We start from the raw sequence: 25,335 nt of genomic DNA, 5'->3' as shown, positions 1-25,335 counted from the left end.
ATTTTAATGCGCCCTCGATTGTAACGCGCACACGTTTCCCGTGACGACAAGAAAAAAAAAAATCCTTTACAGTACCGCGCACCTCATGCTTTCAAACAGAAATACAACTTTCTGTCATTTGGAAAAACAGATTTCCTCTCGATGCACTGAAGTTGCGTTGAATAAAAAAAGTTACAGTTTCGCCCGAAAGGCGAAGCATCGAATGTGATAACAAATTAGTAGACCGCTATATTAAGTAAGGATAGCAGTTTTATCGGCCGTATAAACTTGCAAACATTCGCTTACTAAATTAACAAGCACGGTGTCATGTGCGCATAAGCAAACATGAACACATCTCGCTCGTTGACCGCGGAAGCGAACTGTCAAAACGCTAGAGTGACAAAACGCTGGTGCGGCGAGCGAATTGACCTTCGTGCTAGCATGCCTCTTGCTTCAACGCGACCTATAAGCGGCGAAAACACGGCGCACAACGGACTTTCGCCGTCGTAGATTGCTTTAATGATAGGGCCAAGGCAATCGTATTGCCGAAGTGGATCGTCGCAGGTTACGTCCTGTTTTGGTCCACTGAAACCGTTCCGCATTGCTTTGCTGGCGAAAATCTACTCCTTCCCATCCCGCACACAAGTTTTGGATTCTCCGAATGCCCGTGATGCGGCCAGATTTCCGTCCGTCTCCGCAGACATGATCACTTTCCTTTTAAATGCGACATCATGATGAACTCGGTACTTCATGCTGATGGAGCAGACGCAGAGAACGTGAAGACGGACGGTAGACTATTGCCTAAGCACGTGTACTGCAGCACACGGAGGAAGCTATGGTAGCTAGGCTCGACGCGCGTGTGAGGGATGGCTATACAGTAACGCAGATTTAGGGTCGTGTTAAAATTGCGCTTTAGATTCAAGTACATAATACGGTATTTGTTAGAAAGCGGCACTATAGTGGCATCGCCTGTTTGGTGCCATTACGATAACGCCACGCCGTGTGCCGATGCTACACCACACCGATACGACACTACTTAACGACACAGATCAAAATCGCGACGTCCCTCGTGTACTTCAGTTGGCTACAGGCACGGCTAGCAGCGGCTGCGATACTGACTTTTCTAGATGGCGCTAACTATGCACCATATTTATCAGTTCAGTTAAAAACTGGCCCGTTTTTTAAAATCCTCGTATCTAAGCCGACCCTAGATTTTGTATATGATTATTTGAAAAAACTATCGGCCTAAATTCGAATAAATATGGTACATAGAGTTCTATGGGAAGGTAAATGGGAGTTGCAAAAGGTGGCATTATAGCCAGTTCTGCACTATGAACGGTTACGTTATATGTGGTCTATCCTGTACATGCATTATTTTATTCATCAAAATAGCTTCGAAGCAGCACACGCACGGCTATCAAGTTGACAAATATTCGTTTCTGTTTGAATACTATAATGGATAACAACAGTTGCTGCAGTCTACTGGGAAAAAAAACCGATTCAAGTGGATGCTCTTAATTTCGAATGATTCTGCCCTGGAGATCCATGGTTGTTCTGGCACAGCAGTTCTCTGTGAATGCATGAAGGTGATCACTACTGCACATTAGTTTCCAGCAAACATGCTTTGCCTTAGGCTGCCTACGAAATTGCTGCTTCAATTTAGACAAAGCAGTTAATTATTTGGCCACCCTCGCCATGTTTCAATTCCTTTAAAAAGATGTGTGGTGCTGTAGTGTACTACTTTTAGATCCAACGAGCAGAACACTTCACTGCTTGCGTTTGATGGCATACTGTTCCTTCGTTTCATTATACGCTCGTTGCCATGGTGCATTAGAAGTGATCACGTTTCGGTTGTTTCTCACTTAAAAGCTTTTCATTTTGCCTGGCACCTAGTTGTTGATAGCATTAAGTTTATCAAACAACATAAATGTCTTTTTTTTTAGTCCTACATATTCTACACAACCTTTGTAGTATTTAACTTTGTTTAGAAATTTCACATATTCTATATTTGAAGGTAATTTTTCTAAAATATTCGATTTGATAAAAAAATTTCTTTATTTGAACACCTCTAGTTAGGCAAAGTGGAGATGTGGGAGATGGACTCATTTTGCCTTCAAGTGTGGCTTCATGGCAAGGTGGATATGCAAAACAAGACAGTTTTTGGGGGCTTTGCCCCCTTTCTGCTGTCATTTGTGCCAGGTCACTTTTACAAAGAATTGAATGTTATATGCATGGGTTACCTGCACAATTTTTTTTTTCAATGTTTAATGTAATTGAAGCTGCAGATAATGTGCTGGGTGGGTCATGTGCACGAAAACAGCTTATGCTCTGCTTGTTGCCCAGGTTCCACAACCTGTAAAACCTGAACGGCCCGAAAAGCCCCCAGGAGGCAAGATGGCGGGCAAGCCCGACCTGCCCGACAAGCCTGCCTTCCAGGAGTACGGCAACAGCTCGGACCGGCCTGTCTCCAAAGTGCCTCCTTTTAAGCCTTCCGAAATTTCTAAGAAAGGTGCATATATCATACGCTCTTTGATCATCTGCGAGGTTGCATTCCTTACCTACGTCTGTGCAGCTCAGGAGAAAGGATTCGGCATTCTAACATTCTTGAAATTTGCGTGAGAATCTCGTATACATGTAAAGGTTGCAGTGAACTTCAAACACTGACTGCTGTCATTAATGAAGCGCTGTTTAGATATTCTAATGCTGTGGCCTATTTTGTGAAGATATTAGTACTAATAGACTATTTTCCTGATATGCAGGTGTGCTTTCCTGCACTGCACATTTGCCCAACTAGTAGTGGGACCGCTCGTGGTTCAAATGACACAGTGCTAGTTGCACTTGCTGTTGCTTGTCTCTTGCGCTTAGTTTCATCATGAGAGCCATGTCTATATTTTTTGTCATTAGACAAGCCAACTTTTTAGTACATGCGCATTACAAAAATGACTTGCCATTAGCTTGGCAAGCTGCCTTGCAGGAAAGCCAGCTTTACAATTTACGAATATAATTAATTGAGGCAATAGGCCTTGAATGCACTTAGGTGTCCTTCATGTGCCATTATTTGCACACGCATCCTGCATGTCTTGATACATCTAAATTTTACATCTTACACTTTGCCTTTGTCTTTCATTATCATTGAATATTTTTATCTGGAGATGCATTGAACTTTTCTTAAAATCTTCATTCTGATAGTTACCATTATCTAGTTCTTCATAGAACTTCACTTTCACAGGAAGTACGAGTGTGATGCACTTGCTTTTTATTTTTTTAATTTACTATAACATTCAGATAATTAGTCCTAGGGCAGAAATGTGTGTCTTTCTCCCCTCGTGTTACTTTTTGGCAGTAATTTCTGCTTCAGCATACACTATGTAAGTGAGACCATATGCATAGCATACATTATGACAGATTGTTGGGGGTGTCAAAGATCTTGGTTGATATTTTGCAATAATGTTTTGTTAATGAGACCAGTACGACCAGTTAAGTTGTGCATGGGTTTAATCATCTTTCCAGTTTTGCCCTTTTAGTCCTGTGTATGCAAAATATACAAATGGGAATTTTTGTTTGGTCAAAAAACCTGCCATAGCAAGTGTGTAGAAATTTAACTGAATTTGCCAATGCGGTTCTACTGGTCCAGTAGATTTGTTGAACATAGCTGTGTCTGGAGTCCATTGTGGTAGGTTAGTTCCTGCAGTCACATATCTCAGCTTCTGTAGACACCATACGGACTTGCCAGAACAACAACAGCGTTGAGTGTTTTGGTATTGTTATGGCTTTTCATAAATATCTGATTACAATGTGTTTGGTGCCTTCTTTAGAGGGAATTCCAGCTCCTTATGGAGATTTTCTGAGGATATTTATTCTTTTATCTTCTTTTGGTGTTAGTGTATTGCAGGCTTTCTTAAGCATGTTCATTCCAGGGAAGCCTGCTAAGCTCCATGAAGCGCCAAGGAACTCCCCCGGTTTAACCAAATTGAAATGTCCTAATTAACTGAATGTCGAATTACCCAGCGTATCAAGAAAACAATAAATTAATGCTTACTACGGCAACACCCTTTTATTTACTGAATGAATCAGCAAATCTTGTTTCTATTTTGCATAAGAGCAGTGTGGCACCTGCCGCAGTGGCTCAGTTAGCTAAGGCGTTGCACGGCTGAGCACGAGGTCGAGGGATCGAATCACGGCCGTGGCGGCCGCATTTCGATGGAGGCGAAATGCAAAAACGCCCGTATGCTTGCGTTGTAGTGCAATTTAAACAACCGCAGGTGGCCAAATTAATCCGGAGCCCTCCACTACGGCGTGACTCATAATCAGAACTGGTTTTGGCACTTAAAACCCTAGAAAGAAGAGCAGTGCGGAAGCTGAAATTCTCGTCATCTCATGACTGATTAGAACTAGCAGCGGCGAAGGCCTCCCGACATCCTTCGCAGAGCGGCCGCAGCGCGCGTCTTCATCTGAGACACGCTTTTCACTACCGCACGCACATCCCGATTATTTTTTTGCGAGTGAGCTGATTGTCCGCCCATTGCGATGTATCCGGTGTTCTTCATCTTCGACAGCTTTGCACTGAGTCAAAGCGAAACTGCTGCTTGCCGCAACCGCTGCGGACAAAACTGCGGCCGTTATCGACGCGATCTTGGACGGTGACCTTGCGGTTCAGAAGGCAGGCGGCCAACGCACGCACCAAGTCAAAACGAAACTACTGTTGCTGCAACAAGTGTGCACAAAACCGCGGTCGTTATCGACGCGATAATGGATGGCGACTACGCAGTTATGAAGGCACGCAGCCGACGCGCGCACCGAGTCAAAGCGAAACTACTGTTTGCCGCAACTGCTGCGGACGGAAACTGTGGTGGCTATCGACGCGATCATAGATCGCGACTACGCACTACGCGACTAGGCACGCGGCTAGCCGCTAACGCGATGTTACGCGCGGCGATTAATGCAAGAATAAAAGGCTTTGAGGGCACAATTAAGCACGAAGAGTTCCGGCGTTGCTGTCAGTCACGTATTGCGTACAATTGCCGCTGAGGACCATAGCAATGCGGACTGCGTCGCTTCGTTTTTATATGCTAGCGCCGTTTTTGCTCTTTTGGGGTGCATTTGTGGTGTTCCGCGCATATATTTTTTTACTCCTCCGAAGTATACGTCAGTGCGCACGCTATCGGCACCTACCCTATCTACAAACGGGAGAAATGCGCACAGTGGTAAGTTACGGCCTCTGAGATTCAAGTGCAAAAACCTAGGTGCGCTGCCCATGGCTGCCCGTTTTCGTAGGTTGGGTGGCTACAAGCTGCTTGCGGATTTATTGCGCAGTTCGCACGTTGCTGTTACACACTGTGATGTGCTTTCTGATACTTGGGCATGGGTAATTGAGGTTCTGTGGATCGAGCGCACCTCGTGTTCGCCATTTCAGCCACTTGGCGAGCGCAGGACCATGGAAAATTTATCAGTGGCTTGCGGAACCCTGAGCAGGGGCCTGCGGAACCCACTTTTGAGAACCCATGGTGTATTGTATAATATGGCTGTCACCGGAAGAATAATGGTGGCGTAGTACTTTGTTGTAAAGCAAGGATCCATTAATTATGAAGCATTATGTGTTGAAGATACAGCGCACTTAGTCCATCACGAATGATTTTCATTTATTTTGAACTGGTCCTGTTTTTGTGGATAGGGATGTCATTCTGGTGTTTGGATGCGCATAGAAAGAAGCTGTGTTGAAATATTTTACTAGCTTGTGAATGATAAATGGCCCATGTTAAGACGTGTACTTTTGGGAGGAGGTTGTCTAGTAGGAGCATACAAAGAAATATACAAGGGCACTAACAGGCTAGTCTGCAGCTTTAGATGAGGGTGGGAAGAACCTGGATTCTCCAACCAAAAAATATATATTGGGAAGTATGTTTGTACCACAGTCCCCATACAAGAGAGGTTGGTAGTTGGCTCTTGCTCCAGTGGGTGCTTCACCAGCCCTCTATCACCACAGCACCATCATCGGCCAGCGTGGCAGTGGTGGAAGAAAAAGGCAAGGCACCCGCCCCTCCCCCCGCTACCTGCTTGGCAGCGGCCAAGAAGCCCTTTGTCCTGCAGTCTCCACCCACCTCGGCAAGCCCCGCCCCCAAGAAGCCCCTGCCCCAGTGGCCTGTCCAGGATGCGGATGTGCCTCCGCCCTCGTCCCCACCCCCTCTGCCACCATCCAGCCCCACTCCCACTGCCACACCCACTTCCAGCCCTGCCCTGCCCTCAGTTGCACCTCCCTTGCTGGCTGCTAGGAAGACTGAAGGGCAAACAAAAGAGGCTGCTGCGCCTGCCCCTGTGTATGCCCAAGTGAGGCGAATTACGGCCAATGGAGTTGGCAACTCCAGGGAGTCTCAGTCGTCAGTGGCCTCGTCCAGCAAGGAAGAGTACTCTGGTAAACAAAGGTCCTTGCCCTTCTGCTGCTGGTAAATCTGTTCATGCGCATGAGCTTGTGTGAGGTTCCTCTGCTCTAGGAGCAGCCTCTGTGCATTGTGCACTTCTTTCGCCTTTCCTGTAATTCTTGCTGCTCCGCTTTGCTGCTGGCGATCTTTGCTTGCTATCCAGTGTCGTCGGGCGCTTTGGCAAAGGCTTCCTTCAGTGTTAGTCATCTATCGCAATCGTTGATTGCCTTTTGGACCCTTTCATTATCGATACTATCATGTCTTCTGTAGTTGCTTCATTCTCTTCTCCCGTGCCTCTAAATCCCTCACCTGTCACTCTCACTTTTCTCTATCTTGCTGTTTGTTGCCTGGTGAGGCTGCTTTCTCTTGGTATGGGGGTCAATCTGCTGGGCTTACCACCTTTGGGGCACCCAATGCTAAGTTTACTCGATGGGCTTACTATTATGTCCTTCAAGGACTGTTTCCCTTTCTTGTCTTGCCCACTTTCTTTCATTTTTCTTCAACCCACTTCAAGAAAGGGATCTCACTCTTTTTCATTGGCATTCTGATTTTTTTTATTTAATGATCTGTGTTACCTTTTCTCAGGGTAGTTGCTGTTCCAACAAGTATTTCTTCCTGTCTGTTCCGTGGCTGACTTTGTAGTAACAAACTTATTCGTACCTCTCGTAACTTGCACAAAATGGTTTTAGAGCACTCGAGACATATATATGTACTTGCGAGGGCTAACTAAAACTTCATGTTGAGCAGTTGGCTTGGTTGCAAATGTTATGTTTGAGTTTAACTGAATGCGGGGGTTGAACACATGCTGCATATTTCAGAAGCGACATTTGACAGCATCGAGCCCTCAGAGAACAAGCTGAACCACCCCACTGCCAACCGTGTGCGACCTCCCATGAACAGGAGGCCTCCCTCGCATATAACAATCGTCAAGGAAAACGTAAGTGAATGACTACTTGCCGTCCTAGTGATTTCAATACTGGCTCCTGTATTATGTACCCATGTTGACCGTAATGCTCCGTCTTTGGAAAAAAAGCATTGGTTGTGTTTACAAGGCTTCACTTTGGTTTTGCGGACATTACTTTACCATTTAAATGCTGCGGAAGTTGTAAAAACCTGAAAAATGTCCTTAACACTTTCCTGCCCACAGGAAAAGCAGCAGTTTTTGGGTAGTCTAGTAAATAGTTTTTTCCTCTCACAGAGCATGCTTGATACTAAAGTGTATAGTATCAAATTCAAGAGGAAAAAAAATATCTTTCTTATGGTACTAGTCTCAAACATCACCTTCCTCAAAAAGAATTTTGAAATACAGAAAAATATGTTATACAAAAATGGCATTGTTGTTTTCACTGAAAAACCTTAAATAATTTCAGAATATACATTTTTAACGCAAGGGACGTGTGCAATATTCCTGCAAATATCAGCTTTCTACGTAAAGAATTTCTTGAAATTTCAATGAAAACTTTAATCCTTGTGACTAGACCTAGTACGAAGCTGAGGTTGACTCTCGGCTGCCTTTCTGTGCGAAACTCGACACCCTGCTTGCTGCCGACAAATGGTCCTGACCGAACGATGTTAACACCCTGCACGTAAGAACTGTTGCCTTCAGAACACACGGGATATCTTTATATCGGTGTGTGGCAGCTTTGAAACGGTGCGGCAAAGACTGCAAAACTCCATTCTGAAATCTGACGAATTGAAGTTTTCTTCTGTGTCAGTGCTGCTTCCGAAGTCCGGAAATTCTGCATACATCAGAATTTGTAGAAAGGCAACGTTTTGGTGCGTGAGCAGCCTGCGTCGCCGATGCCATCTTGGAAACTATTTAAGTGTTCACCGCGCCAACTGTGCCCCTTCTCCAAAGGCGCTTTAAATGTCTCTCTGCGGTAAAAAAAGAAAACAGGAAAGCGAAACGGGCTAAATAGTTCGAAAATAGCCCAGTAGATGGCGCCAGCTGTGCAAGAGCACCCAGCGAGACCTGTAGGTAGCATACATCTTCCAGAAGCGCTTGGATTTAAAGTGGACGGGAGCATAAACCGGTCAACTGTCCCGTTAAGCACGCTACCTGTAGAGTATTGGTAGAAGAAAAGCAGGAAGAGATTGATACGATCGTATCCATTACAGGCATAGGTAGCGGTACGAAGTACATAATTTTTGAGGAAGAGAAAAAAGACTAAAAGATGTATACAAAAATGCGAAAATGAAAAGCACGTATAGCATACCTGAGTAACCCAAGCAGACTAAATGACTGTTTGTCACCGTCCTGTTTCGGAGGGGATACAAGAAATCATCATCATTGCTCAAAATGGCAAAATACTTATTTGCACCCATCGTTGATGGGAATAGGCACGGACAGGAAAGTGTCGAAGGGCCCCCCACTATGTTGGGCATCGCAAACTGACAAGTGCTGTGTGTAGATCATGCTGTAAAGGTCGTGTCTGCAAAGTATCAAACTGCTGGACGACGCGAAAACAGCTGAAATTGAACGAAAGTTGGTGCGGCCTTCATCTTTAGGGAGCCTTCCTTCCTGCCAGAGAATCAATGTCACATGCATTAATGCCTCTACATCAGACACACTGCCTGCAACATCACCGATTATGGCATGTGACTTCGGTAAATCATCCAATGCAGTAACGCCACTTAAAGTGTGCCGTACAGCAAAAATTGATGGGAAGAAAAAAAAATGAAATCGGAGCTCGTGACGTAATTGCTATGTGGTTCCTTGCCTGCGGTTTGGGAGAAGGCAGGGATGAAACGAAGCTTGCGGACGCTGATCAAGGCAAATGGAGAGTGTGCCTACGTTGAAGTAAAGTTCGCCTCCTGGCAGCATGGTGATGCAAAATTTCAATTTCCTCTATCTCCTCTAATGATTAACCAGTTTGAAAAATTATTGTGATTAAATGCTCCCTAGATGGCACTTGAGGACTTCTGTTAATTTAACCTCGGTTAATTCAAATTTTTGCTTAATTTGACCGCACTGAAAAGTCCTGGCAAGAAGCCATACATTGCTACTGAAGGAAAACTCGTTTAGTTACAACGCAGAAGCATGCTGCTTCAGTCTAATTCGAACCCCACTGACCTTAACCGGTGCCCCCTGATACGCGGAGCAGTTACTAAAACCTTGAAAGTCACAAGAATTTCAGCAAATGGCACTATTCCATTTCTTTAGATGGCACTATTCCATTTCTTTCTTGAGGATTTTGTCTTCGCCGACGACAGTGTTGAGGTATTTGTGGGCCACTCACCGACGACAACACTGTTGGAAATGTGATAGTCCAACGCTGAGACAGCATTTAAACATGTAGGTGCTCTTCGCCACATGCTGGTTGATTCGTGCTTCAACAGGAAGAAGCCAAAGGACATTACGAACTACTTCTAGCAGTAAAAAAGATTTGAATTCTTTCATTTTGGCACAATTTCTTTATTCAACCTTCCAAATAATTCAGGCATATCTTGCGGTCGGGCAAGGGTCCAATTAACGGGAGTCGACTGTATAACCAAAGTGGTGGTTTTGTGCATACTGCATTGAATAATTTACTGAATTCACATGCCATAATTGGGGATGTTGCATGCAGTGCATCTTGTCCAGTGGCATTTATTTGTGTAACCTTGATTCACCGGCAGGAAGCGGGTCTTCCTTGAGAGGAAGGTCACACACACTTTTGTTTTAAATTTAAGCTACGTTCGCTCCCTGCAGTGGTTCAATATTTTGCAGACACAATCATCACCGCATGATCAAGGCACCATGCTTGTCTGCAATGTGTCAACCTGGCGAGGGACCCTCCCTTTAAGAATGAGCATATTATCCATCTATAATTAACCAATTTATACTTCAAGAAGCGCAATTTAATAGCTGGTTGGTTTCCCCTATGCTTTTCCGGTCTTCATTGTCTGACGGCTTCATATGGTTGGTAAGAAATATCAAGCTCCTCAGTTGCTGTGACACTTCTCACCCTTAGCACCTACGGGTGTTTTCGGCAGCATGGGAACTTTATTTACATTTGCATATAATGTTTTCGATGCATTCTTTCACTCTGGTGCTCATAAAGAGAAGCTGAAGGATGTTGAAATAAAAAGCTTTGAATGACAGTGCCTTGCGTGCGCTATTTCATGGTGTCCTCTACTCTCCCATATCTCTGTGCAGGGAAATGAACCGAGCGAGCAGCAGCCAGCTTGGATGAAAGATCTTGGAAAGAGGCACCAGGCCAAATTCTCTAGTCAGCCTACATTTGAGGGCAAGGACACAAAGGTGACCATCCTTGAGTTGAATTTGCCTTGCCTATGTGTCCCATGCAGGCATGATTGCAATTGAGTGAAAAAAATTGACACTCTATTGTTCACACATGATGAGTCCGGTGCCAATGGGGAGCCAACAGTTTAGTGCCTTTTCCTTTGGAAATCCAAGAAATGCCAGCTTCGTCCTGAAGTATGGTACTGCATAAGCAAGTTTGCAACGTTTTTTCTCCAGATTGCCAGCAGCCCAGAAAAGGAGCTCCCGAGTAGAGTGTACCCGCAGAAATCGCCACCGTCTGCACACAAGCCTCTGGCTGGTTCCGTCAGAGAAGGTGGGCCAGCATGCATTTTATTTTATTGTTCTTGCATCGAGGTTCAACTGCTTGTGTGTGTGCATGCGTGCATGCATGCATGTGCATTATACAAATGAGAACCCATACGCATGGAATTTGCAGCTGTAATTTGGTGTGTTAAAAGATTACATGTTTGAACTTTTAACCAGTGAGAACAGTCGAATTTGAAAAAAGGGGGCTTCTATTATAAATTTAGCCACCACGCATTAATGCACAGAAGGGTATGTTGCCAAAGTTCTGTGTTTTCTTAGCTAAAATTAAACCAGTTCAATAAATCTAAAGTGAAAGTTGGAAGGGAAAGTATGAATTGGCATTCATAAATAAGACGTTGAGAGAGAGGGAAATTTTTTAAAGGGGGGAGTGATGGAGATGTTTGCCTGACCGTACACCTGGCATGCTTCTCCAGATGAGATTGCTGACTCATGAAATGGCCCACTCATACACATTATGCACACACAATATGCACAAGTAACAAGCATAACATTGGGTGTGATAAGGGAGTTAGAGGAAGGGAATGTGTGTAAGACTTGCAAACCGATGCTACAAGGCTGATGTGTGTGCACATGTGCGGTCACACATTAGCCATAGTTAGCAGAGACGCTCATTTGGTGCCGACACTGCTGCACAGAATCAGCTGTGCTGTCACGGAGCCCGGTTGCCAAGGAGATTCCGGCAGTGACGGCAGCACCTGTAATTCTGCGGAGCCAGAAGGGCCTGTGTTCAGCTGAAGGCGATGCTGTACAGGAGCTCAAGAATGAGCTAAAATCACTTCGCGAGAATTGCGTGCCCAAGGAGGAGCTCACTAGCCTCCAACAGCAGGTGGGTGTTCTCAGTCATCTGCTTGGCATGAACTGCTTGCAAGAGACACTGTAAAATTTCAGTATAGCAAGCTCACTTAGAATAAAATCCGCCCATGTAAGAAAATTTATCTTCTATTGAAGACAGCAGGACTTGATGCTTTCACACATTGTGCAAGCATACTTGGATGTGTCTGGTTAAAAATAAATTCGAAAAAAGTTAGGCCAATTATAATCTTCATCAGCTATTCACATAGTTTGCTCGTTAGCAGAAATTGATAACGACATGGAAGGTACTTGCCAAAATTACCTCGCTGTCATATGGTCACTTTGTTGACACACTAGGTGTACTCTGGTTAAACTTGCGGGACATTAGGAAACTTGGAAGGTCAACATGTTGGAGATTTTGTTAGCCGACAGCATGCATACTCATCCTTTCCATGTTGTACAGCAGAGATTTGCACGTGGGTTGGTGCAACCGCACTTAATTTCTTATCAACAAGTGCTCAAAGCATGCGTGTGAAACCACGACTTGTCAGGGCTCATGACATGCATGGGCTTTTTAAATTGTGAAAAGCAACATAAAGTGGTCTATGGTTAGCGCACTTGTTTTTATTGCCCTAGCATGGAAATGAGTAAGGGTGTGGTCAACTATGGCTTAAATTGTAACTGGCCAGAGCCTCTGTGGGCTTGAAATCAGTTGCAAGTAAGATGTGTCCTGATGACCGTGCAGTGTGTGCTGTGCAGTGATGAACATGCATAGTGGCCTAATAAGCATGGGGACTGTGGCTGCTGCCACTGACACAAAAATTGCGTCTTGATGAAAACAGCATGAAGTCATTTGGGGGTCCCAGTGCTCTTGATAACAAAAGACACAGCGCACAACAGTGCCAACATCCAAAAAAATTAATGTATTACGCCTGCTATACCAGCATTTAAACTAGCCAAAATACGAAAAAAAAAAAAAAAAATCAGAGTACACTTTGTTATCCCTACGTGGATGAATGTGAAAGCATTGCGACCACCAAAGGTCAAGGGTTTGACTCCCACCAGTGGTCGTGGGTTCAAGTGCCGTAATAGTCTTTGTCTTAATTAAACCTACCTTAATTAACTTTGCCTTAATTGACGGTCATCAACAGCCTCGACTGACTCGCTTGGGCTCCCTTGACTTTTTGGACCATCGTGGTCACGCCAACGCCGGATTTTCCGGCTCATGAGCCATATAATGCTTTTGCATTAGTAATTCCTCGATAGAACATGCTCAGCAATTAAGGAAGTTCAACTCGCCATGCAAATGAATGTTTGCCCAAGACCGATGCCTAAGTCACTCGTGGGTGCTGTCTCGTGAAAAGATCCAGTTTGCTCATGCTGGTGTCACTTCTGAAGCCGAATGGGGAGCATTCCACGGGTTAATCTCTCGACGCTCACCAACAATGCACATCGCCATCCTGTACCTGAAGAGCAGGAAGCGAGTTACACACATGTCCATGTTGTTCACGCCTTCAAGCAATGTTAGCATTGAACGCTTGCACCATCTCTCATCTCAGCTGCGTAACGACGGCACCGACTGCTACCATCGCGTATGTGTGATGTGGGGAAGCCAAACGTCAGGAGACACGAGAGCCGTGGAGGGAAGAGGAATGTCAGGGGACGTGACAAGTCGAGCGTCCCTACAAATAGGCACAGAACTGACTGATCTTGTGTACAGAAATACTGTGACTAGCTTCACTGCAGCATACTCATTGTAAAAAAACTATGAGGACGTTCGGACGCAAGAAAAGCAGTCAAACTCGCGATGCAAAATACAAACTACATTTATAATGAAAGCCAAACTACACCAGGACAGAACGTTAAGGCACATGACACACATAATATGCTAAAAGAACTAAGATTGCTATGAGTCCGAGAAACACAGTTCGAAACAGCTCACAGTACGTGGACAGGAGACGAGAGGTTGCCAGGAGTGAGGGGCGATGACGTGGCGACGTCGGACACACCATGATATTGGGTGGTGAGGATATGGCTCTTGCTTAACCGGGACGACCAGCTCAGCAGTCAGCGTGCATTAGAGCTGCAGTGCACGTTGCAGGAATGGTCAGCCTGCCCAGCGGACAGCTTGCGCGCGAGCCGCAGTGCTGGCGCATATGCGGCCATTAGCCAGGCCACGAACGGTGCTCCGCTGAACAGCTGACCAAGGAGACGCCTTGCCCACGATCCTTAATGCTCGCGGCAAGAGGTAGCACAGCAGGCCAAGCCATGCTCCGAGCTGCAGTACTCGTGCTAGTGAACACCTTAGCCAAGGACAACGTTCGGGTGGTAGCTCCAGGGGCGGCCGTGTTCCTTGGAGCCTTGATTGTCAGCGTCCGACACGTCAGAATCAGAACTTTATTATTAAAGGTTGAGACATATTACCAGTATTTAGTATACAGAAGGAGGTCCCATAGTCAAAGACTGTATCGGGACCTCCTGTGTCGACCTGCTGTCTTCCATCTCGCTGACTAGGCGCGTCTCGCCACGACGCATCTTCGGAATACCACTGGGCCATCGCTGATTTGGCGGGATCACTCAAATGCGTGGTCCACTCGCGAAAGAACACGTGCACACTTCATCGTTGGCGTCATTTTCTTTCATTCATCACACTCATATATTGGAAAGTACAGTTTCGTGAATCCCAAGTGGAAGAGTGCGGAAATGGAACAAAAGAACTGGGAGGTATTTTGTAAGTGTCCACCCAGTGAACATGTCTATTTCGCCTGCTGCTGAAGTGATGATTGGCTGTGGCACCTGGCTCCTCCTGACGCGCACCCCAGCCCAGCTAATCAGAACTTTAAGAGCAAATAAAATGGACATGTCCACTAGGTAGACACTTACAGAAAACCTCCCCTGGACAATGCTAAGTGCCGACTCCCTCGAGTGTTAGGAAATTCGCAGGCGCAAGTTGGAATAAGCTAGCGCAAGACAGGGGTAATTGGAGATCGCAAGGAGAGGCGTTCATCCTGCAATGGGCATAAATATAGGCTGATAATGATGATTTAAAATCTTGCGAGTACCTATGAGAAAAATTTACAATTTTTTAGTGATCATAAAGTGACAAAAAACATACATTGTTTATTTATGAATACAGATGGGCTTGCATAAATACTTATAAATAAGGTAGATACACTGGAATAGATATATTCCAATTTGGCCCTTGGGCAGTAGTGCTCATGAAAGGAATTGTCGCATCGACTCACTTGCAGAAGAGCAACCAGCGCGCATGTTCATAGTGTAATCGAACCAGGTATGTGAGCGCACGCACTCAGTGGCTGTGTGGCCACAACCATCAGAAGGGGAGCTCAGGCTCTTCTAACTGTGCATGCGTCTAGACGTTATAAATTTAAGAAGAATTGATAATCGCGAAGGTATCGAACCTCCTTGTCAGTCAAGGTATAATCGAAGGCGCACGACACATGACAATCCCTTGCAGTGCATAGAAAAGGCTTTTTAGATCTCACGTGCTCGCTTGTTTCAGTATTTGCGCGGAACACGTCCTGTGTCGTCTTTTTTGTCTTAGTTTTATTTCGCGCTGTTTTTTAGCTATGAGTCCATACCCTTTTTCCTGTTTGTCATTTCTTAAGCTTACAATGGAATAAGTTGCAAAAGCAAATGGCCCAGACTTTAACAATTCACAAGTTTACTAAGGCATAGGCATTCAATGGAAATGGACTGAATACTTGAGGCAAATGCAGACTGTATCCTATGTTTGCATCCTTTCGAAGCACAAAATTGAAGGGGAAAAAAGAGAATCGTCACTGCCAAGACATCGATTCTCAAATGGAAAATAGCAATGGATACTTTTTTGTATGACTGCCACATTTCCAACCTATATCCCTGGCTAAATGGAGAAGTCGTGAAGAAATGCTGCACCCTAACAACTTTTGTGCCCTGAAAACTTCTGCAGCGAGCTGTACAGTCGTGGACAAATTAAATATGAACAAGTTATGATCAGCTAGATCGCATTCTTTCATTTATGCATTCGCTAATACATCTAGTATGTGCAGTGCACAATTTCGATTTGTGCGTTTAGTGTGAAGCATGTACCATCTGTGGTGGCCAGATAAGCAGCGGTGCGAGATCTTGCTCTCGAGTTACAAAAGGTGTCCTACTTTGCAATCTTTTGTTTGCATTTTATTCATCCATGATTGTACATACACAAGTGGCCCACAGCCCACAAGCATTATGCTTGAGAGCCTCGCTTAGACCCGCAATCACCTCTTTCCTTCTCTGATACAACATTGGTAAACCTTTGCAGATCAATTCTCTGAAAGAGACCGTGGAGTCCAACCGGAACCAGTACAGCAAGCTGGTGCGCGACCTCATGGCCGAAATCGACGAGGAGAAGAAGCTACGCATGACCCTTCAGGTGGAGATTGACCGACTCAAAAAGCTGACCCTGACTGTCTGACCCAGCGCTGCTGTCTGACCGGGTTATGCGGTCCGACCAGACTTGTGCAACCTTCCCGTCTGAAGGCAGAGGGCCCCCCGGCACGCCTGCCGCCCTCCAGCCAACTTGTCGATTCAGCAGGGCAAAACTAGCGAAGCCCTCCCCCTTCAGAATCTCGGAAGTGCATAAGTATTTGAATGAGGGTGTATGCAAGCTGCTTCAGGGCATGTAAATTTTCTAAGTATTAAATTTTATCTATGAGTGAGTATTTATGAATTGAGGTTGTGTCAAGCTATAAAATGCTGGCATCAATGGCTGAGCGCTGTAGTAAATGTTTTAGTACATAGAGAGTTTCATTCTTTTTCTTTATTGTGGTGTAACAGCTGTAAAGGAAATTGTGGCATTGGTGTTTCGTACGGTCGGCGGTGGTTTTGAAGGATACTTTAGCCTTGATTTGAGACTTGGTGCATGTTTAGGAGACATAGTATGCATTACAATGGTGTCTTGCGTTCTCAAGGCATCAGCCATGCTCTTATTGCGATGGTGATTAACATTCGTTATGAGGAGCTTTCCTTTTAGTCAAGATATCAGGGGCCAAAAATGCTGTCTGCGATGCAAGAAAGTGTCGCTGAGTAGGCTTGATAGCAGAAGTGGCTGCCCGATAAGTAGATCACTGTGCAGCTAAGCAGTGGCCTGTTTAACATCCAATAACAAAAGTTACAGCTGCAGTACGATCGCTTTTTGTCAAAGAATTAAGAAATGTGTAAATGGTTTCCTGCACTAAAATAACTTGCATTTGTGTACTCGTAACAGTACCATACTACCATTGCCAATTTTGTGCCATTTAACAATAATACAACTACTACCATAACTACTGCAACCACCATTGTCACCTCATCTCGCTTCTGGTGAGCCCTGCTGCATAGTATTCTGTGAGATTTCAATGGGTCTTGCTGTGCATGCAGTATGGTTGGAGGGACTTAAGATGATCATGGCTTACGTGAGATCATTGCCACATTAATAAGGCTTAAGGAATACAGAACCAAGTCTGCACTTGCTCTGTCTCAAGACTTTGATGGATAGTACAGCTGGGAAAGTCTGAATGAAATCACGAAAGACTGTCATTTGTAAAGGGGTCAGAAGTTGACTTCAAGCGACAAGTTTATTAATAACAAAGTATGTTCTTATTGTCGGCTTAAAACAGTGGTTTCAAGCAAGCTGGCCTTGGATGTAGGTGCAATGGTCTCAGTCTGTTGTATTTCCAAGCAGTGAGTTATGCTGACACCAACACCTCCTTTCTTTCTTTCTTTTTTTTTTTTCTAGAGTAGCTGATAGTCTTTTTTTCTTCGATGTGTGCTACACAATCTGCTTATTCTTTTGCTGCTTGGGCTTTTTCTTTTTCTTCACCCCTTTGTACCCTAGTGTAGGTGGTGATATTGCTCATGGCAGTATTCACCTAAGGGAACTATCTGCTTTTTCCTTGAGTAAGAGTTGGTTCAGTTCACTTAGCTGTAGGTGTAACGGCTGAGAGTAGGTCAGACTGTGTAATTGTTCCGTCTTGAAGTTTGCTTTTTTTCTGTTATCTTGCTCGAGATACATTATGACCACTGGTCTGGTTCAGATGTGACACCTATAATCGGTGACAACCCAAGAATGCAGTGCTAAATAAAACTATGTCCAGTTCACAAAAACTGGTTCAGAAGCTGTTTGTAGTAGCTAAAACTTTGCTCTGAGGGGGATTGTTATATGTGGGCTTGACTGTAGATGCGTCAGCCAATTAAGTTCGCTCATTTCTGTGATGTCACGACAGAGGCCAAACTTTCAAAATAGGTGTCTCTTTCGAGAACTGTGTTTCAGAGTGCGGAGGCACAGAGTATATGTGCAGTGTGGTTTTGTGGGTGAAGCTGGTACTGGATTATTGGGCTGTCACCAGGTATAGGCAGTGATCTAAATTGCTCATTCTGTTAAAAATTGTCTTATTACTTTACTGTGATGTATAGGTAATGTGATTTGTGGCCTGTGACAGATTTCTCGAGTGAGTGTAGAATAGTTTGTTCTGAGCTTGCAGGTGGGTCGACGCACGAATGTGCGAATTGCGTGGAGCTGGTTACTCTGACGAGGTTGCAGGCAATGTTGGTTTTGCTGCATTGTGTACTTCACCGATGGTACAGCCATTGACCTTTCCGAATACAGTTAGCGCCAACCATCTTGTGTTGGTGTGCACTGTAATCGGCTCAGTTAACATGCACAAAACATCTCATCTTTCTTTATATGTGCTATTCATCATGAGAACACCTGTATATACTGAATGTTCGTTTTCATTTGTGTTCATAATGGGTCGTAAAAGGTGCAGTATAGTATTCAGGCAGCCGTGTTCTGCCAATTCTTTTCCATATTTCTTGGCTGTTCCGGCACCTGTTTTGCAATAGAAATCGTCAGTTTAGTGCTTTTCTCATGGATAAGCAATATGGTCTCATACTTTGCTGCAAATCCTCTCATTTTCATTGTATCTTAGTGTGGCACCGTTGAGACAAGACATGACATTATCAATCTTGTCATAACGAATCTATGGTGGTGAACATCTTCAGAGGAAACATTTTTTATGCTCATTGAGATGCTACCTAATTTCGATGTAATCTATTTTCTCTGTGGTTCAAAAGCGTGTCGATATTTCTGCATGCAGTCTGGTGTTAGGTCTTGAATTGCTTGATTTCTTTTTTACTCCACTATGAATTGTGGTCTTTTACATACTCTCAGTGAGTTTTCTAATTTATGTGTCTAAAAGTTTATTTATCTTTCGGTTGATGTCAAGTTTTATTAGTTCTTGGTGGGCTTGTACAAAACTGTGATGTCAAGTCTGCAGTTACGCACTAAGGTCTGTAGAGCAGCCAGGGCTTAAACAACCTTGATTGTGGATTTATTGAATAGAGATAAATTTCACATCAAGATGGGTCTTTGAGGAAAAGCATACATAATGTACCGTGTAGACTTCGTACGATTCTTGACTGCACAGCCCTACGACAGACCAGTTTTGGCTGCCAGTTCGTGCAGGTCATCTTGCATTTTTTCGAAGTGCTCTTTTTTATAAAGCACCAGCACTAAAAACGTGGATCAGGCTTGCTTTGTGGCCTGAGCTGCTTCCCCTTTTGTACAACCAATTTAATTGCATACATACCGTCATTTTACATGGCCTGTTTATGGCTTTGGTACGAGTTTTTCACAGAAGTGCGTGTTTTGGGACTTCTGACTGAATTTTTCAAGTCTCCTTACTCGATAACCCTAGCTTGATGTCTCGAGAAACTTTTATTTCTGTGAGTGCAATGTGATTTTTTTTTCCCTTGTGGAATTTATGCAACGACTTGTACTACCCCTTTTGTGTGCCTGGCCATGTCACTGTTCTTCTGAACAGCATGCGTTACTCATCGCTGGAACGATCCTCAGCTGTGTATTGTTTATCTCGCATTGTGGTTATTGAATATCCAGCCATCACTGACGTGAGCATAACTTTGCGACAGTAGAAATAAGGCCTTTACCGCACTTTTGAAAATGTGCGTGATTGTAACTTTCAGTCCACATTGCAGCAGCGATGAAAGCCTATACATGTATTAATGTGCAGTGCTGGTGTGGAAGGCATAGAGGCCACCACCTCAACCGTGTTTCCTGCTGTGGGTTTATGCGCTGGCCATCTTGCTGTAAAGAAGAAATTTGCTCATGCATACTGAATGTTTGTTTTTCAACCTATGATTTCTTGGTCGATCATCGCAGGCCAGGCAAACTGCCAATGATTGCTGTATGGATGGCAACTGATAAGCTAAGCAGTTTTTTCTGTGTTCAAGTGCTACTGCCTTTGCAAATAATGCATCGAAAGTAGAATTGGTATTGATTTCACTGACATACACAGATATAATCAGCGAGGATTGTGGGATCTCAGAAAATGTTGAATTGGAGTAGCTTGCAGCCGTAGACAGTAAAACTGGAACACTATGTTTATGTAGATTAGCAAAGGTCGGAAACCCAACTACCAGGCTGCAGAAATTGTCTGCTTATTTCTATGATCCCTCAGCCCATAAACTATCTTTTGATAAGAACGATCTTTTGATACCTACTGTGAACACCTGCACGATGCCTTTCATACCGTGTTGACAGTGCTGCGAGAATCATAGCTGTCTCTGGAACTCTGTGGAGTGCGAGCTGCACAGTCGCATGTTTTTGCTGATTATTGTTTGCCGTGTGCACATCTCACAGCTGTTATCGTAAGCACATGCGTCAGGCACTCTCAACATGACTGAGTGACAGCTGCCGGCAGTACTGGTGAGGATGCACATTTGCTGTGCAGTTCGGGGCATTGGTCACCAAACTTGTGCGCAGCTTCCCAGATAATGCCAGCGGCTCACAAGGTTGCAAGCATCAAGGGAATGTAGCTTTAACACTTGTGTGGTCTGTGTGCCCAAGATGACAGCAACACAGGTTGCATACTGGGAATAGAACTACTGCACCGAGGCTTCTTTAACTTACTTGTAAGGCCTGTGCAAAAAATTTATAACTGGTGTCTTTACAGTTTCTAGCATAGGTAGTAGCCATCTCCAGGGTCGTCACGCAACCTATTCGTTCATATATAGTAATTTTTTTTTATTTAAGTGTCGCATTTTGCATCAGGATTTCATGTGCAATGATCTTCACTTGGCAGAAAGGGCACTTGCTCCAATTATTTGAATTTGGTTAATGGAAGTATGCTGTGGGGGGCATACTGTTCAATTTATTGACCGTTGTTATTGTGACATACTCTGAGCAACTCGGCTACTGTGCTGGGAACTGTGTATTACAAGGATTAGAGTATTGGGTCATCTTTGTCAAGTACTAGTGAATCAGCTCTTCAAAGAGTCTGCTGCCAGGCTTTCACATTTTTTTGTGGAGGGTATGACGTAAAAATGCATATCCATTGATTTTTGTGATCTTAACATTCCGGATATAGATACCTGTACAGATGGAAAAGTTTCTTAACACAAGGGTGTGGATAAATGGGGGGTGTCTGTCATTCTTATGTTATTTAAGAAAGTAATGAGAACATCCTACACATCGTTTTCCCGTGTGAGCTGACCGAAATAAGTGAGGCGCTATTAAATGTTCCTGTACTTGAATAGTCTAGTAAGTGCTTCAGGAGATAGTAAATTTCTTGTGCATCTTGTTATCTGCTGAGCTAGCTTATCTATATACAAAAGTACATATCCATTTGCAGCCAATGTGTGGCATTTGAGTCTCTTCTACCTGCAACTGTTTTCTACAATGTCTGTAGGTAATGTGCAAGTTTAAAATGCTGAAGAATGTAATGTGGCTTTTATGAGACAAGCAGACAGCAAGTTCAAAAACTTATTTCTATTGTTTGTTTCAAACCGCCAACCAGTGTGAAATCTATGTATCTGAAAGATGTATTTATCTTCAGCAGTCACCTTACGTCATTTTTACTGTAAGAGCTTAGCACAAATGCACTACTGCAGAACCACCGTTCCAGGTTGCAATGCTGACCGATGACAGATTTTTTATCATCGATTCACTGCTGGAGAGCTGGGCTCAAGATAACTTTTTTTGGCTGTGTGGGCTGTACTGTAGAACACAGCCTCGAGCTCGTATTTTGTGGCCCTAAATTTCTTGGATATGCTTGCTTCTGTGGGTAATCGTGTTATGCAAACAGAAACTAACGTAAACAGGGCAGTGATATACCTTAGAGCGACACTAAAGAGAATGATCTGTATCAGTAAATTATGCTTCTACAGTACGAAAAAAGCCGCTCATACGATAAGAGGAAGCCTTATAAGGCAGAAAAGATGTAATAACAAGACTGTTGGCAACACCACCTTGAAGGTCCTTCACCAGCTCACCGTGGATTTTAAGAGTATCTACTCGGGCCTAGTTAAGTGTTTATCGGTAAGATGGACTTCATGGTGTTCTAAAGCAGCCAAAGACTGAACTTAGCAAGTTTCAAGAACTTACTGCACTGCAAAATACTTTCAAATTCATGGCATCACCCGACATCTCGGCACTGGGGTTGCGGTGCGTAGTCAACTTTTACTTTAAAATGAGTGAAAATAGAGCTTTGAAACAATATTTTAATCAGTTTTAACTAAGTGTTTCTCATCAGTGCCCCTTTAAGAACTATTGTTCTACACCTCTAAATGTCTTTTAGTGGCACTTGAGGATTGTATTTGATAGTATTTTGAATTGTATGTCCCACTCAGTAGTTTGGTGCACTCACTCTTTAATTATTTTGAAGATACTTTCGTACTTTCTTATTTTTCAATAGGAGTTGAGCAAGTCGCATTTGTCGTGGGCACGCCCATGCTGAGAGCGTGGCATCAGTTCCATGGTACTTAATAAAACGAGCATGTTCCTACATTCCAGTTTGCAGAGATGGCTTTCTTAATTACCAGGTGCTAGGAGAAACATGGTTAAAAGAAAAAAAAAAGGGGGGGGCCCTAATGCTGCTGCAACTAAAAGGGCATCCTGTCACGGGGCATAACATTCGTGTGCTAAAAAAAAATATTGCCAATGACTTAGGTACCTTGACTTACGTTGTTAGATAGTTATTGTAAGATTTGTGATGCAATTTAGCAATAAAGCTGTGGATACTGGTCTAGTTGACGTGTAGAGCAGTGAAACATTTATGCTATACACCAACCTGTGTGTTGCATCGTGTGTGAAATGTGTGTGCGCTAGCTTTGGTTTCAAGTATCAATCCTTTGTACTTGGTTCTGTGCTTGGCTGCACTAATCTGTGTCCCCTTGTACAATAGTGTTTGTGTATTGCTAATGTATTGACTTGTATGTCCGGCACATGACAAGAGCGGTCAACACAGAGTAACAGTATTGCTGAAAAGCAAACTTTCTTGTTCTCCTTTTTGTCAGGTGTTGTAGGTAGGCACAAGCAGTGTTGTTTTTCACTGATGTTAAATTATTTAAGCATTCCAGCTAGCAAATGGCTGTGAATCATTTGTCAGGCCGTCTGCTATGTCTTTCTTTAAGCCCTGCTCTTTTGTATGGCCTTCGAGAGGCTGCTTTTGTTTTAAAATGGAGTGCTGTTCATTATCATGGATTGCTTAGCTTGGTGTGCACAAGATATGTGCCTCAACTAAAAAACTTCTTCCTCTGCTCCATAAAGAGTACGACAGTGCTGCCATGAACTGAAGAAGACAGTGTACTTCAGTAATGCTCCTTGGTGATTACTGCTGTAAAGAGTTGCTTGAGAGACATCACTACTTTAGTGCCTTCGAGTAAACAGTTAGCTTGGTTAATGAAATAATAGCGTGGGAATCGCCGAGGAGCATCATTGAAGCGTGGTGTCGCCTTCAGTGGAGAGCGGTGCAGTCCTTTACTTTGTGGAGTTGAGACGAAGTGACAAGTAGAGGAACTTTTGTGTGCTGGTGTTTGTTTGCTTATAGTGATGTAGTATGCTGTAGCACATCAAACCCTGAACAGCAGCTGGTTGCTTCACTCTTAGAAAACACTGATTCTACATAGCCCAGTGAATTGCTGCACGAAATTCTTAAGCCTTAAACTGATTGTGTGTTGCACGCCTTTTATGTGGCTACAGTACTGTTTTAGTTGCGAAGAATTTCCCAACACTGCAAGGAAAATGAAAGCAGGGCACTTCCCCCCCCCCTCCCCCCCCTTTTTTTTTGTCACAAGAAAGCGTACACAGTGTGACAATCCTCTGAGCTCAGTCTGTATGTAATATAATAGATTTATATATGATGAAGAGATGATATGTAGGTGACCTGAATGTGTAGCCCTTTCGTACAAATAAATGGTATAACCACTGAATGAAACTAGCCTGTGCCAGTTGTTTTGCTTGGCCTGCTATGCATGCTTGCTATTTGCAGATACAGTTTGGTCATCTTTTGGTTATGCGAAACCATATGTCCCATGAAGCAGAAAAGCTGGCATTGTCCTGAACAAGTGCTACAAAAATCATCAGCATGGATTAAGGTTTGTACAAATTAGAGCAGGGTGGATTAAGGTAGAGTTGTGTTGGGCATGTGACAATGTACTACGTCACGTGTTGTGGACGTAACCAATTAGAGATGTCAATGTTTTCAAATTCAAACCACATCAGTATGCTTAAGTGACAATTTTTTTGCATCACAGGCAGTGAGTGTAGTTTATGCAGATACAAAACGCATGAAAACACCCAGTAATGTCAAGGAATACGGTAATATATTTGTTGGAACCATTATGTGGTACCACAGCAAATGATTCGGGTTTGTATTACATTGTTCTTATTGCGCGAGAAACGCTTCGTACAACACAGGTAAGACAAAGATCCGGATGTTGCGAGCCTTTATCGCGTTCAATAATCACTTGACGTGCTTCGCTATTCTTCGCATGTGAAGAGACTTCGCACTCTGTAGCGCTTCCTCCAGCGATTCGGCCATGTGCAGCAGGTTCAAAGGGTCCGTCTGCAACACCACTTCTTTGGTTTCGCTGCCATCACCTTGCTTGAGATGAAACTTGAAGGTAACTAGAGGCGTAACGTGCGACTTGAGACAGCGACTGGCGACCTCGGCCTCCAGTCTCCACTGGAGATGCGAGAAGCTCCAGCAGGGAATGGACTTCTCGGACAGCAACTTGCGCACGTTCTTCTCGTTCTCGACGTGATGTTTCACAAGCTCTTCGCACACAGACTCGGGAAAGCTCAGCAGCAACAGTGATTCTCGAAAGTGTTGTTCGCTGAGCTTTAGCTTCGCCGCCTGGCTGAGAAGATGGGAAAGGCCCTCGACGGCACCCTGAACGACGTCGTCGTCGACTTGAAGCTTCTGCGCGGCAGAGTGGTACACTTTGGGGTTCACTCCGCGAACGAGGAACTCGTTGGCGATCTTGCAGAACTCCTTTGCCACCGGCTCGTCGACGCTGGTGATAAACTGGAGGTGCTGCTTGTGCTCGTCCTCCAGTATGAGCAACATGATGCCTGCTGAGCTCAATTGGCGCTGATCACGGCCACACGTAGCAAAAATATTGAGACGCACGACTAATAAGGAGTAAAGCACGTGTCGGAGTTTCTTTCCATGAACATGAAACTGGTGAAACGCCCACAAACCGCGGCGCTATAAGCACCAAATACATTAAGCGGGGGGAAGGGAAGGGGGGGAG

At 44.2% G+C, this 25,335-nt stretch overlaps 2 protein-coding genes across 6 annotated transcripts in view; one reads left to right on the top strand and one right to left on the bottom strand.

Moving 5' to 3' along the window:
* Positions 1-16,463, top strand: part of LOC119460687 (SH3 domain-containing kinase-binding protein 1) — a 33,577-nt gene extending 17,114 nt beyond the window's left edge. For 4 of the 5 annotated variants that reach the window (XM_037721736.2, XM_049672427.1, XM_037721735.2 and 1 more), the window contains 7 exons: positions 2,323-2,488; positions 5,963-6,388; positions 7,214-7,332; positions 10,534-10,638; positions 10,858-10,954; positions 11,604-11,794; positions 16,064-16,463. In XM_037721736.2, coding sequence (XP_037577664.1) covers positions 2,323-2,488; positions 5,963-6,388; positions 7,214-7,332; positions 10,534-10,638; positions 10,858-10,954; positions 11,604-11,794; positions 16,064-16,216 — 1,257 coding nt within the window. In that variant the 3' untranslated portion in view covers positions 16,217-16,463. The remainder of the gene's footprint in view (positions 1-2,322; positions 2,489-5,962; positions 6,389-7,213; positions 7,333-10,533; positions 10,639-10,857; positions 10,955-11,603; positions 11,795-16,063) is intronic. The other variant, XM_037721737.2, reaches the window with a different exon arrangement.
* A 7,922-nt stretch (positions 16,464-24,385) lies between these two features.
* LOC119460693 (COMM domain-containing protein 2) lies at positions 24,386-25,317 on the bottom strand. The gene has a single exon (XM_037721745.2). The coding sequence runs from the start codon at positions 25,146-25,148 to the stop codon at positions 24,543-24,545; it is 606 nt and encodes a 201-aa protein (XP_037577673.1). The 5' UTR covers positions 25,149-25,317; the 3' UTR covers positions 24,386-24,542.
* Between the last annotated feature and the right edge of the window lie 18 nt (positions 25,318-25,335).

This window comes from Dermacentor silvarum, chromosome 8 (assembly GCF_013339745.2).
Source record: "Dermacentor silvarum isolate Dsil-2018 chromosome 8, BIME_Dsil_1.4, whole genome shotgun sequence".
In the NCBI taxonomy this organism is placed as follows: domain Eukaryota; kingdom Metazoa; phylum Arthropoda; class Arachnida; order Ixodida; family Ixodidae; genus Dermacentor; species Dermacentor silvarum.
This window is presented reverse-complemented; position numbering and strand designations above follow the sequence as displayed.